The 12,807-nt window shown below is 41.9% G+C and overlaps 1 protein-coding gene across 3 annotated transcripts in view; it reads left to right on the forward strand.

The window, feature by feature from the left end:
* The first annotated feature begins 722 nt into the window (after positions 1-722).
* trak1a (trafficking protein, kinesin binding 1a) overlaps positions 723-12,807 on the forward strand; it is a 36,600-nt gene continuing 24,515 nt past the window's right edge. The window contains exons 1-2 of one of the 3 annotated variants that reach the window (XM_080895771.1): positions 723-933; positions 9,576-9,770. Coding sequence is in view for 2 of the 3 variants with exons in the window: in XM_080895769.1 (XP_080751895.1) it covers positions 6,523-6,526; positions 9,576-9,770 (199 nt within the window). In the remaining variant the exon portion in view is untranslated. Of the gene's footprint in view, positions 934-6,402; positions 6,527-9,575; positions 9,771-11,778; positions 12,555-12,807 lie in introns of those variants that run through there. The other 2 variants (XM_080895769.1, XM_080895770.1) reach the window with 2 other exon arrangements.

Here is a 12,807-nt window from a genome sequence, read left to right on the forward strand (position 1 = left end):
GATTTAGAAGCATTTTTTTGAGGTGATGCTCTGGATGGCGTTGACAGTATACTGAGAGGGTTTTCTAGTATTTCATTTAATCCATGTATTTATTTATCTACCCACGAGTCACAACCTGTTAAAGTAAAAATAAAAACCTAATTATAACCTCCTCGGGCATAATTTTAGTTACATGCCAATTTAACTGGTTTACATTAGGTCATAGCGGTATACCTGACCAGCTGATAAGACAGGTTAAAGTCATGTCTATGACACTGTCTACACTCGAGCATGTGCACTGCTTCTTAGCCAATCATCCATCGTGCAGAGAAGTGTGATACCATGTCCATAAATACTACAGCTTGCCCTTGTGTGATTGAGAAAAAGAGAGGATCTAAATGTGTTTTCACAGGGCAAACTAAATAATATTTAAAAACACACAGTTTTAACTTGAGCTGGTGAGATGTTGTGCTTTGTTTTACATGATTTTGCTTTTTAAACGCTGCGATTTTAACATAAGCGTTGCTAAATGTAATTCTTTGTCCTGTCTTTCAGACATTGTCTCTGCACGATCACAGGAGTCTGGTTTCGCAGCTGCCCCGTCTGTGCCTTGCTGGTGAGACAACCTGACCATTTCCGTCCTCCCCTGTCAAATAAATGCGCTCAGGACACTTCTAATTCAGTTTCTGCTTCGGCGGGTCCAAGTTTGGTCCATGGCCGGTCCTGTTTTTAATCGGTAATCACTCAGCGCCAAGCTGGACCCGAGGGCTCAGACTCCCCCCACCTGTTCCTGCTCCCCGCCCCCTAAACAGCCTTCCGAACACATACACGCATCCCAGCTCCGTAGCCAAGCGCGCCGATTGGCCCGTGAGGAGGAGGAAGAGGAGGAGTATGTCAGTGAGGCTGCACTTCAGAAGTTCACGGCCACCTACACAGATGCTGAGACCATTACTGGTAATTGCTGCATGCATATGTTATAACTGTTGGCAGACAAAACTTACTGGAACCCATTTGGCGCTGTTGTATCAGCACTGTGTGCAGACATGTGTATAATTCATCTGTCAGAAATGATCTCCTTTGGTCCTTTACAAGTCCATTTGGCTGCATTAATGTATTATAGAAGTTACACAGTACAGCACAATTTAACCCAATTAAAAGTTTACAGTAATGCCAGCCCCCAGTCTCTAATGGTTTTGGAGTAAGGTGTTAGGAAGACTGCAGGCTGATGGAGGTGGTTTGGATGAGAGTGAGGCCTTTGGAGCTGTGAGAAACTGTCCCTTTTCTGTGACCCTTCTCTAATGTAACATCCTGTCAGTGAAGCAGCTCCAGGGGACTTCAGCTGTGTGTGAGCCAGTATGTGAAAGAGAGAAGAGCTCTCAGTGGACTGTTTCCTCAATAGAGCAGGATGACACTAGTGTCCAAAATGTTGCTGTGCACTGGCCCTTCTCCTTTCTCTTTACAGTCTGGGAAGAACACCCACCAGACACTTTTAATTGAGTTGGTATTACATACAAAATTAATGAGTATTGATTATTTTTCTTTCCTTCTTTTTGCTATGCTAATCATGCAGAAGTCTAGATTAAAGGAGGTTGGGATTCTGCGGATCATTAGGGAGGGAGAGGGAGCTAAGTAGAACCTGGCTAAAAAGCTACTTCAGCACTTCATAAATGATGCCAAGCACTTATACAGCACAATAGTGTGTAACGTTCATACTCACAGGAGCAACAGGAAAAGACCCTCCCAAAGACATTCTTTTTCCACCCTTGGGCATGATCTCAGTTCCTTGTATTATTTTGAACAGCAAGGTCTCGCTTATTTTTATGTTACCAAAAAGGTCATGTAGGAAAGTCATACTCATATTTAGATTTAGTTACACTTTTAGAGTCAAATCGACTGCCAGCTCACCAGACAGAGCACCTCTGCTCGTTCAGCATGACCAAATCAAAGGTTTGCGCTTATGGCTTATTGGTGACCAGGTACACACATGTACTGTAGCTGGTGCAGTGTAGGGTTTCCCCATATATAGAATTTACTTGGGCAGGCCACCAAAGTAAATTAACACCCACCCAATATAAATGGCGATTCATATTATCCATTCTAGAGAACAGGGCCATTCTTGGTCTACAGCAGGGATGATAGTTTTTGTTCCTTTAGAGATCCACTACAAACTGAATGAACCGAATGGAAAGTTGTGAATTGTTATGAATTTGACGATACTGGTGTTTAGTGTATTCTGCCCAACAATCATGTTTTTAAGAGAGCTGAGCAAATCCCATGAAAAACATGCAATCATTTTGAAAGTGAAACATAAATGTTGCGAAATCTAAACTTTCATGGAAAACAGGCCGAAGTGCTTAAAGAAGAATTAATGGAAAGAACTGCATGTCTGAAAAGTGTTATATTTACTGTTAGAGCCCGACCGATGTCAATGGGGGTCAATAGCAGCCATTTATTGATATATCAGTATCAGCATTTACAATCACCTATAAATTAAAAAAAGAGAGAGAGATGGGAGAAACGCCCTTTAACCATGTCATGAGTGTTATGTAGGGCACTCTATCACTTCCCTGCTGGCAGCTCGTAAGCGTAAACGAGTAATCCCTGACTTGTATAATTAAAGAAAGATTAATTTTAAACTGCACTGTAATGCGATCTTAGTGAGGACTAATAAATTACTTCACATAATAAAAGTGAAGGATTATGTTTATGCTTTGTGTGTCTAAAGTAGAAAATATCTGCCGATATATCAGATGTTTAAATCACCCATTCCTCTATCGGTGATTCTCTGGTATGGACTTTTAGAAGACTGAAACCCCACAGTGCTGTGTACATTCATATGACAGCTTATTCGCTAAAAGTCAGTGTCCGACTTTTGTAGGTAGTCTGTTATACCCTAAACAGCCCTATAAATCTATAATATTATTGCTCTTTATTAACTTAACTTAATTTTCCTTTAACTGTTGGCTTTAATGCATAATTAATGCATGCTGTTTGAATCAAAAGGACGGTGTTTTTCTTTTTCTTTTTCTTTAACATATACGTGAAACCCAGTTCTTGATTTCAGGCTGACAGGCTCATTCTTTAACAGGTCACTTGTATTTACAAAATCAAAGCTGTGGTAGGATCTACAGCAGCCCAGTTTTAAAGTTGGCTGAGGTGTTCAGGACAGTGCTGCCACCTGCTGGTTTGTGTTCAAATTTGCAGTGGTTTTGTTTGTGTCCTCATGTTTCCCTCTCTCAGCCTTCCGTCTGTCATTCTGCTTCTCCAACTCTCTCTTTGAGTCTCTCACAGAAAGAGAGAGCTGGTGTGGGAGTGGGTACGGGCGAATGAATGAACACAATGAGCTGAATAGAGCAGCTCATTGCCATGCGGCAGTTTCTGGGTGTGAGATGAATTCTCCGTGGTTACCAGCCTCCGATGATGTAAAGAGTTGAGTAACAGTGAAATTATGGGATGTCTGATGTGGAGAGGACGATTGGGAGCAAACAGACACATAGAAAAGTGGCAGAGGACGGATAACTTTGGTAAGCGGCTGGCAAAGTTATGGCAAGTGGAAAAACGGAGTTTGAATCTGATCTGATGGGTATGGTCCCCTGGCTCTCATCCAGTCACAGCACGCAGAAACATCCACTGTGCTGCTATTTTTGTTTTTTCTCAAAGGAGTGCAGGGTTCTTCTTGTGTTTTCACAAAGACGAGTTTGGACCTGTGCTGACCCACCAGAGCCTCAGTAAAGCACTCAAAACACTGTGTGTGGAGATTAGCCTCTGTGAGCTAGTCAGTCTGACCAGTGCAGTCACTGTTTGAGGGAGTGTAATCATGGAGTGGAAAATTTTGACAGGGGGGGAGGGGCTGCTATACACATAAACTGAGGGTTGCTATGGCTACAATGTTTTTGTACATAAAAAACTATGAATAATCCAGCAAGAACAACTGGCTGACTGCACACTTTACAGAACAAACTGAACCTCATTCGTTTGGATTTTATCAATTCTGTGGACTTGAAAAATATTTAACATTGAGTTGAATCTGAATTTAACATTTATAAAATATGCACTGAGTTTGTGCCAGATGTAGACAGATGATCTCATCTGGAAACAAATGGAACACAAATAAGTGATTTCAGATATTTACATACTGTATCTGATGTTCTGTGAAGCTGATGCCTCTTTACTATTCTGGCTGATGATATTAAGGGTTAGGGTTAAGCGTTTACATATTTTATGTATTTTAATGTCTAAAGAAAAGTATTCCTTTGCCCTCCATTTCTTGTCTGTTAAAGCTGTCCTTTAAGCTGCGTCCACACTGGAAACGATTGGCTCGTCGTGCATCGCTTTGTAGCCAACGGCTGGTCACTTGTGAACGTTCCAGACTCCTGTTGCCTGCATCTGTATTTGTATAGATATATAAGTTGAAAAAATATCTCCAGTCACAGCTACTTTGTCTCGTCAGCGAATATTTTGCCCATAGTCGCTTGAAGTCACCGAACGGGATTGACTCTCTGTGGTCTCTGGTTGCCATGTCGCTTGCGGTGTGATGCAGCGTTGCCGTGTCATTCCACAGGATGACCAACTAATCAAAATCGCCAGCTCACATTTGTATCCAAGTAAACAGATTTGTGTTATGTGGATTCTTACTTTTAAGCGCACTATTACTAAGAACAGATTGGTGTAACTTCAACATTCGTGGATGTTACTTAGACACACATCACCGGCACTCCCCGACAGCTGCTTCCTCCACCAGCTGGAGAGTTCACAAACAGCTTCAGAAACCAAGACACCAAAGCGCTGATCCCAATCTGATGCAGCATCTTCAGCTTGCCCCGGAACAAGCCCCTTCGATAGAGACCACTATCTTTCATCCCACAGGACTCAAATGATCCGGTGCCAGACCCCACAGCAGAACCACAGATCTCGTGCAAACATCCCTTGACCAGTAGGCACGATTGAGCTCTACACAAAGGAAGTTGGTTTTGCTCTGTGATTCAGGTTATCAGAAGTATAGTAGGCAACCACAGAAAATATATGCACATGAAAAAAAAATCTCTTTGTACTAACTGCACAAACCAAACGAGAAGCATTGCTGTGTGGAATTTTGCATGGTTTTTGTCCTGGAAGAGTGGGAGTCACTTGACCAAATATTTGTGATTTATAATCCACAGTTAAATCCTTCTTTGATGGAAATTGTAATGATTTATTGGGAAATCCAACAGCCAATCCCATGTTACGTTTGTCATTCAAGATGTTTACTTTCAACCTGTCAGGTAGGACTTGAGGGATTTTATTTTATTAGTAATAAACTTTTTATTTACAAAGAAAATAACACCTTAGCAAACACACTAGGCGCAGATTCACAGGGTTAGTGACATTTGAAAACCCTGGTTCGCCACCCACGTGTAGATGTGTGAGCTGCCGGTGACATTTGATAACACTGACGTACTACTGCGCTTTATTTCACGAGTGCACCCTCTGTGACCAGCAGCTGCTTGTGCTGCAATCTAAATCTGGATAACACTCTGCTGCAACTCCACAGAGCAGCACTACAACTTAAATGGAGGCAATTTTCTAAGTGTTAGTGGATTATAGTTTGCATCAAACCACCCACCAACTTCTGTACTTCCTTTTACTTGAAATTACCTCATTTCTAAAATGAAACATCTCAAAGATCGGTTACTTTGTGCACCACCCTAATCGCTCACATTACCGTGAAGTTTGGTAACTAGTGATTCTAAACTGATTAGTGCAGCTATTAGTCTGCTTCCAAGACTATTACGCATCAGCTTAGGATAACATGTAATCATATCGAGCTTTGTTTGGTGCCAAAAGCTGGGATCTGTGGGATTACAGGGAAAAATCTTGAGTGGTGTTTTGGCAGGTTTTCTGCTGGAGCTTTGCTCCTGTCGCGCACACACTGTGATTACTGCTGTAACGAGGAGAAACCTTTTCCGCTGGTCTGTTTTTGTGGTAGTTTAACACTTGCTCTCTAATATAGCAAAATCTCCTTTATGTTGAGTTTATTATCTTTTGGCTCAGGCTGTGTTTTCACCACACCTCGAAGCACACGCACACTCACACTTTTAAAATCTTGAAAGGCCCAATCTCTTGATATTAGTGTTTTAGTAATGGAGCTTGAGCAGCATCAGACCTGGTGTGGCCACAGTTGGTTTATACAGGATAGGGAAAGTAGTGTGTGTGTGGCTTTCAGCTTGTGTGCAGAGCCCAGCTGGGTTTGTTGGCTGCCAGAGTGTGGAAAAGTGAGAGAGTGGGGCGGTCCATGTGATCTCTCGTCATTGGCATGTCAAGCATGATGGGACCAGTTTGGTTGGCTCCGGCCGCTCCTCCCTCCCTCTTTTACCGCCTCTCTTTTGGTCTCCTGCACTCTGTACTGTCCTCTAAAACTTTTAGTACTCTGCTCTTCCCATTTCCCACCCTCCCGGCACCTCTCTCTCTTTCTGTGTTATTTCCTGCGACCTTGCCCTCTCCAGGATCGCTGGAAAATGTAATTGGAGGGCAAGAGGGGGGCAGTGGTTGTCGTGCTCGGGCACCATGAGTGAGTACGCTGTGTGGAGAATGGTTTTCTAGCAGTTTCAGCTCATCTCTAGTGATAGTTATGAGCAGTCTGACTAACATCTGGACAGCTTGCTCGCCGTATCTTCTGGCTATCCCTTTTGTTATCTGTTTGTCGGGGACTGTTGCTTTCTTGTCTTTTTAACCTTGTATATTGAAAGGGGTGTTAAAGAGCTGGCTTTGCAAAGGAAATGTTTTTATGTTTGAATTCTTTCAATCTGTGAAAAATCAAGTGTCACATGTCGTCATGTGGGTTCAGTTTTATAGTAAAAGATAAGATTTCCAGGTTTAAACGGCTAAAAGCCTGTCAGTGAGTGTGTTTTAGGAAGAAGGGGAAAAAACCCTGGCTTTTCAAGCCTTGACCTCAGGGGGCAGAAGTGCATTGTTTTGGTCAACAGGAGGCAGCCATGTTGCATTTCAGATCTATGCTCTCTAGTTAAAGATTTGAAAGTCATGTCTGGGAGATTGAACGGTCTGACACAAACAACTCGTGACTGCTAACATTTCAGCTGATCCTAGTCAGTCAGTAGCTTTCCTTTAATATGATAAAACCCTCTCTGTGTCTTCGTAGCCTGCTCGCTGTGTTAGGCGGTGTGTTTATCGCTCAGACGGACTGTGTGACAGGCCTATTTTTACATTTGAACTTGAACTTTCTTGTTGTGGTGTCCTCACAGCTTGTGTGCTTTGTGCCTCCTCTGTATTTACTTCAAAAGGTTTTACTATCCACTCTCTTATGAAGAGACGGTGCGATACAAAAAAAATACAGATTTTTTTTTAAATGGTCCATAGTAAATGTAAAGGTCAGTTGTGTGATCTTCTTTCTGTCACATGAAAAAATAATTTCAAAAATATTTTTATATGTATAATTGTTGCATTTCCCAAGAGGTCCAGGTGATCTGCTTTCATTGCTCACCTATTCTAAGAGGGAGCCCCATTTGTTTCAATTTTTACACTGGACGCCCTTCCTGATGCAACCGAAAGGGACTTTTTCTCCTCCCAGGATCAAACCTGGATCTTTCTCTTGTTAGGCGAATGTGTAAACCACCACACCATGGAGACACAAAGTAGTCTGAGCCTAAATGCTCAGTAGTATCAAATCACAGGCAGTTGGTACCTACAGCTGCAGAGAGAGGAGGAGCAATGGCTGTAACATTTATACATTTTCTATGTAGGTTAATATCAGAAAACACACACACGCATATTTCATCCTGCCTTTCTTTTTGCCTTTAAACAAAGCTCAAAACCTTGTTGGATGATATTTGCAGTGTTACCATTCTTAAACATCACCCAGTTTACTGTTCATGTTTCATATCAGAATCCAAATATTGCAGTACATTTAGGTATATTGAATTCATGCTCCTATAATGTCAGATTGTGCTCTGCAGGAAAGCTTTTAATACACTTCAGTTACAAAACTTCAGTGTCAATATAATTTTATTTGCTGCTGTACTTTGCGTAAAACCAAATGATCTGCCAGAGATGCGCTAATCAATCATAATCTTACTCAGAGAACTTTTACACAAACCAGAGGCAGCACAAAGTGGCAAAATCCAGAAAATTGTGAAATGTCACTTGTTCTGATGGAACTGGGTATTCAGCACTTACATCTGTGTTGAAATTTCTCTGGCTGTGCTTGCTAAATGTTTCCCCAGCCTCTGCTGTGAGTGTGTGTGTTCCCCTTTTCAGCACAGTCAGTCATTCAGTCTGCATTAGAAAAACTGTAAGAGCGCATTGTTGGGGAGACAGACAGACAGACGGGCAGATAGAGAGACAGAACAAAGAAACAAAGAACTTTATTTTTACTGTATGTTAATTCCCATGTTTAGTCTCCTTCTGTCAGTCCAAGAGCTTCTCTGTTCTATATTTGTGGAGGAGGGAAAAAGAAAAAACTTGATTTGTGTGTAAGCAGAGAGAATGTGTTCTCTAATAGAGCCAAAAATGGATGACGCTTTTAATAGCACACTAAAGTGATGTGTGAACAGAGAGCTGCATAGCTGAAAGCTTAGGTAAGGTTATTTAAGTTTGCACAGCAGAGCACAATTGTGAATCAGTGGTTCACAGAGGAAGGCTGCTGTTGATTTTGTGCAGGGGGAAAAAAGAGAGCACAACTGAGTGGCTCGGTGGTTAGGGCTCACGTGCCTCGATCCTTCAGTCCCCTCTTAAATCCCAGCTGACTGGAACTTTTGTGGTGTGTAATGTCATCCATCCATCTCCCTTTACTATCTCTAATCACTGCAGCTGTCATACAAGGGCTGAAAACACCCAGTAATTATTAAAATGATAAAGAAAGAGGCCATACAGAGAGCAATCCCAATTTGGGCTATAACTATGTAAGAGATGTATACATTTCACATCTTTTATTTTTATTTTTCACAGGAAAATATAGGAAAAAATTAAGACGGTTGATCTCAGGTTACTAGGGAAGCCCTGCAGCTAGTCGACACCTACTTACATCTGTTTATTTATTATGTCTGAGCAGGTTAATCTCGTATCAGTTGGCTGCAGAGAGACTGGAGACCTGATTTTGTTTTATCTTGTTTGGTATGCATGGCATCTTTATCTCTTTCGGGGTAATAATGGGCTTAATTATGGCAGAGAAATTATTTATTGTCTTAGATAAGGATGTGGCACAACACTGGATTCAAACTTAATTTAAACTGTTTGGCAAGCCAGTATTTTATAAAAATGATTAGAAATGTCTGACATCTAGCTCATTTCAAGCCTTTACAGTCGCAAAGCTACGGTTAATTAGGGATACCAACTCAACTTTTAGCTGGTCTCCTTTTTGGTTTTCTTTTTCCTGCGATTAAAACCTAACCAGTTCCTCAGTGGGCCACTAGAGGGCCTCATACACCCTCCGGTTCAGAAGACTGCATGAGTGTACTAAATGAAATATATTGTCCTGATTACTAAATTGAATAACTCAGAAGTTCTGGTGTTTCCTGTGTCCACTAACTTGATGAAAATGTGAAAGTAAATATTTCCAAAGAAAGCAGCAGTTATTCTTCACTTTGTCTTCTCTCCTTGTGCAGATGTGTGTAACAATACTGATTTGCCGGAGCTCGAGATTATCAGCTTATTGGAAGAACAACTGCCGGTGTACAAGCTGAGGGCTGACACCATCTTCGGTTATGACCAAGATGATTGGCTGCACACTCCCCTCTTGGGCCCTGACGCTGCCGTTGACCTGACTACTGAACAGATTGAGGAGACCCTCAAATACTTCTGTAAGTTCGTTATGCTGCGTTTTCAAAATATAATAACACGCGTGTCCTGTTGTTGGAGAGTGACAATGAGAGATCTGAGTGTTATGGCAACGTTAATGTTGTGGAAATGAGAGAGGGTGTTGACTCCATTGATGTCTCCGTTAGTGTGGGTGAACCAAGTGACCGTGGTTGCCAAAACAAAATTAATAACTGCTGTCTATCTCACTCTGGTTAATGTTTTACTTTTTCGTGCACTCAGTGCGCATGTTGTGTTTTTTTTTTTTTTTTTATACCATCGTCAGCACTTGCCTTATCAAACTGTGGCTTTTGATTGCAATCTGTGCCAGCTAGAGTACGTACAGACCCACATACACACAATTTGAATTAAACAAACATGCACAGGCTCGTGATAACATGTGCAAACACTGCACATGGCAAACCAAGGGAGTGTAAAGTGTTTTTGTTTTTTTTTTCACAATTAATTATTAATATCTAACTCATGTCTACTTGGAATAGTGACTCAGGGTAAAACATGTTCTAAAAATAAACCAAGCATCTTATAAATAGGCTTAATCAAGAGCTGCAAATACACCCGGTGCCCCATTGCCTGCACCTTCAATTTAGTATTGACATTCATCACAGAGAACCAGCCTATCAGGTGATAGCGAGGGGGCAGAAGAGCCATTATTACAAATCATGAAAATAGTTTTTTGCTGTACAGTCAATACCATCACTGTGATTTGTCATCATCTGTATCTCCACTTGGACTTTTACTAGCTATCCCCATCTGCTTCAAGGAGATGGCTCTGTATCGGCACCCTAAGCAGGAGTGATACATGAGCTAAGATCTTTAATGGTAAAGCTCAACTGATCTTGAGTGTCTGATTGTACAGACCATCACAAAGTGCCAACGTGTTACCATTTTTAAGCATTTATATAATGAAAAGTCCAGCCCAACTTGCATCTTAATCAGGAGCGCTGTGGGGGAGGGGGATATAGTACACGCTGTTGCATCATCCGAGTAAACATTGATTCGATCTGGTGCCTGAGAAGGATGAGTGTGAGGAGGTTGTGACATGAGGCAGCTGACCGATCGAAGGCAAATCCATGCTGTGATGACATAAAATGCACACGTAACAAAGACTGTAGACTGTCTGATTGGTAAATTTGTTTCACAGCCTCAGCTGGTGATGGATATTTTGTCAACAGAGTAACAGATAACATGTAGGAGATGTCATTTTTAAAAAGACTGAGGTTTTAATTAGAATAGCTGTATGTTCGGGATTGCGTTGTTTCCTATTATTTTATCTTTTGATTCAACTGCATACCTGAAATCAAATAGCAGCGCACAGATACGTATAAATGCAATGATATTACATGTATTAATGTGCAGGCTCACTTGGCAAGCAGCTCTAACTGATCCTGTAATGGGGTCTTATGCAACCTTACTACATTACATGAGTAAGCAGTTATATGACTCTACTGGCACATTAGCATAAAACCATGCATGTCACTTAGTTAGCAGCAGTTGCTTTTTTTCACACTGTAAGAAACACTGGCTGTTTTTAGCAAGCAGCAGGTTCACAGTATGTTGTTAGCCTTGTCTTAGCCCATCCTGTGAGCATGTAGCTGCTTTACGCTGTAGTTTCATAATGTGCTTCTCACTGGTTCCTCTCACGTGCTTTCTGCCTCCCATGCATGCGCTTCATCACTCCCTATATGACAAATCCCAGAATCCCCATTTTGGTTCATTCATTTTGAGTTAGCCACGTCACCCCTGCCAACGCTACACTGCCTTCTCTGCATCTACATGCTGCTCAGCCGTAGGCTTTGGAGTCTGAGGCTGTTTCCATAACAACGACACAGAAGGACAAAGTAGAGGAGAGGAGGGAGGGCGAAATGCTGACATGTGAATGGTGGGCGGGAAGAAGCTGGTGAAATTCCCCCCCCCCCCATTGGCTACAGACATCCTTTTAGCCCACCCATCCCACTGTGTCGTCATTCTCATCATTTCTGCTGCAAAACCCGTGACTGCTGCTGCTGCCTTGCTCTCTGTATCTCTGTGTTTATTGAGTCATTGCTGGAGATGCGGTTGTCCATGTGTTGAGCTAAAGAATGTTACAAAAGGGAAGGAAAAGGTCATTTTGCGAACATGGCCAGAGTAACAGCTGACAGCAGCCGAAGGTGGCCTGACATGAAGCTATAAGTGGATGGACCTGATTATTTGCTCTGATTTGTTTTGGAGTGACTCTGGAAATGTGACGACAGAAAATAAGGAAGATGAGGGACATATTTGGCAGAAGATGGAAAATTTGCTGAAAATGGTAGACTACCTGACGGACTAAAATACAAATAAGTGACTCGGTGTTTTTTCCAGCTGACAGCTGATGACGCAAATAATGGGTTCTGACTGATGAAATCCAAAAATGGCACCAGCAGTGCATTAAATTAAGCATAACACAGCAACGGGCTGGTGTTACTCAGTGTGGAACAGAAAAGAAATCTGATCATGAGAACCAGATTCTTACCTAAAGTAACCGTGTCCATTCTGGTATCTGCTAAGCATGCTGAGAAAGAAGAATTGAGATGCTGACCTATTGACCACCAGACTCTACTGGAAACCAGTTAAAGTGACAGATGCTTGTTTCTGACCATACTGGGATGCTACAGTTAAGTATGCTGGGACATTGGCACATCTGTCTGTCAGAGCAGTGAGGATGAAGAGACGAGGCCAGACCAGAGGCCAGAGGTTTGTTAAGGCAGACTACTACGAGCTGGACTGGTACTATGAAGAGTGCACTGATGGTAAGAGAGCACTTCAGTGTGGATTAACATGTACAAGCTGAAAAGCCAGACACTTTCCTGGAGTTGGAAAGAGGCTAATTTCTTTATGTAGCAAGTAAGTAGCTTCTATTGGATAGCTGATTTCAAGTGGAAGACTGTTACTTAGACAGCTGTTGTGGGGATTGTATCCAAGTAAGACATTATTAGTACAGAACAGTTGAGACTGAAAATGGGATAAGAGCAACTACAATGGAGAAAGAGAGCCGTTTCCTGC

The sequence above is a fragment of the Rhamphochromis sp. 'chilingali' genome, assembly GCF_963969265.1.
Source record: "Rhamphochromis sp. 'chilingali' genome assembly, chromosome: 11".
Classification (NCBI taxonomy): Eukaryota; Metazoa; Chordata; class Actinopteri; order Cichliformes; family Cichlidae; genus Rhamphochromis; species Rhamphochromis sp. 'chilingali'.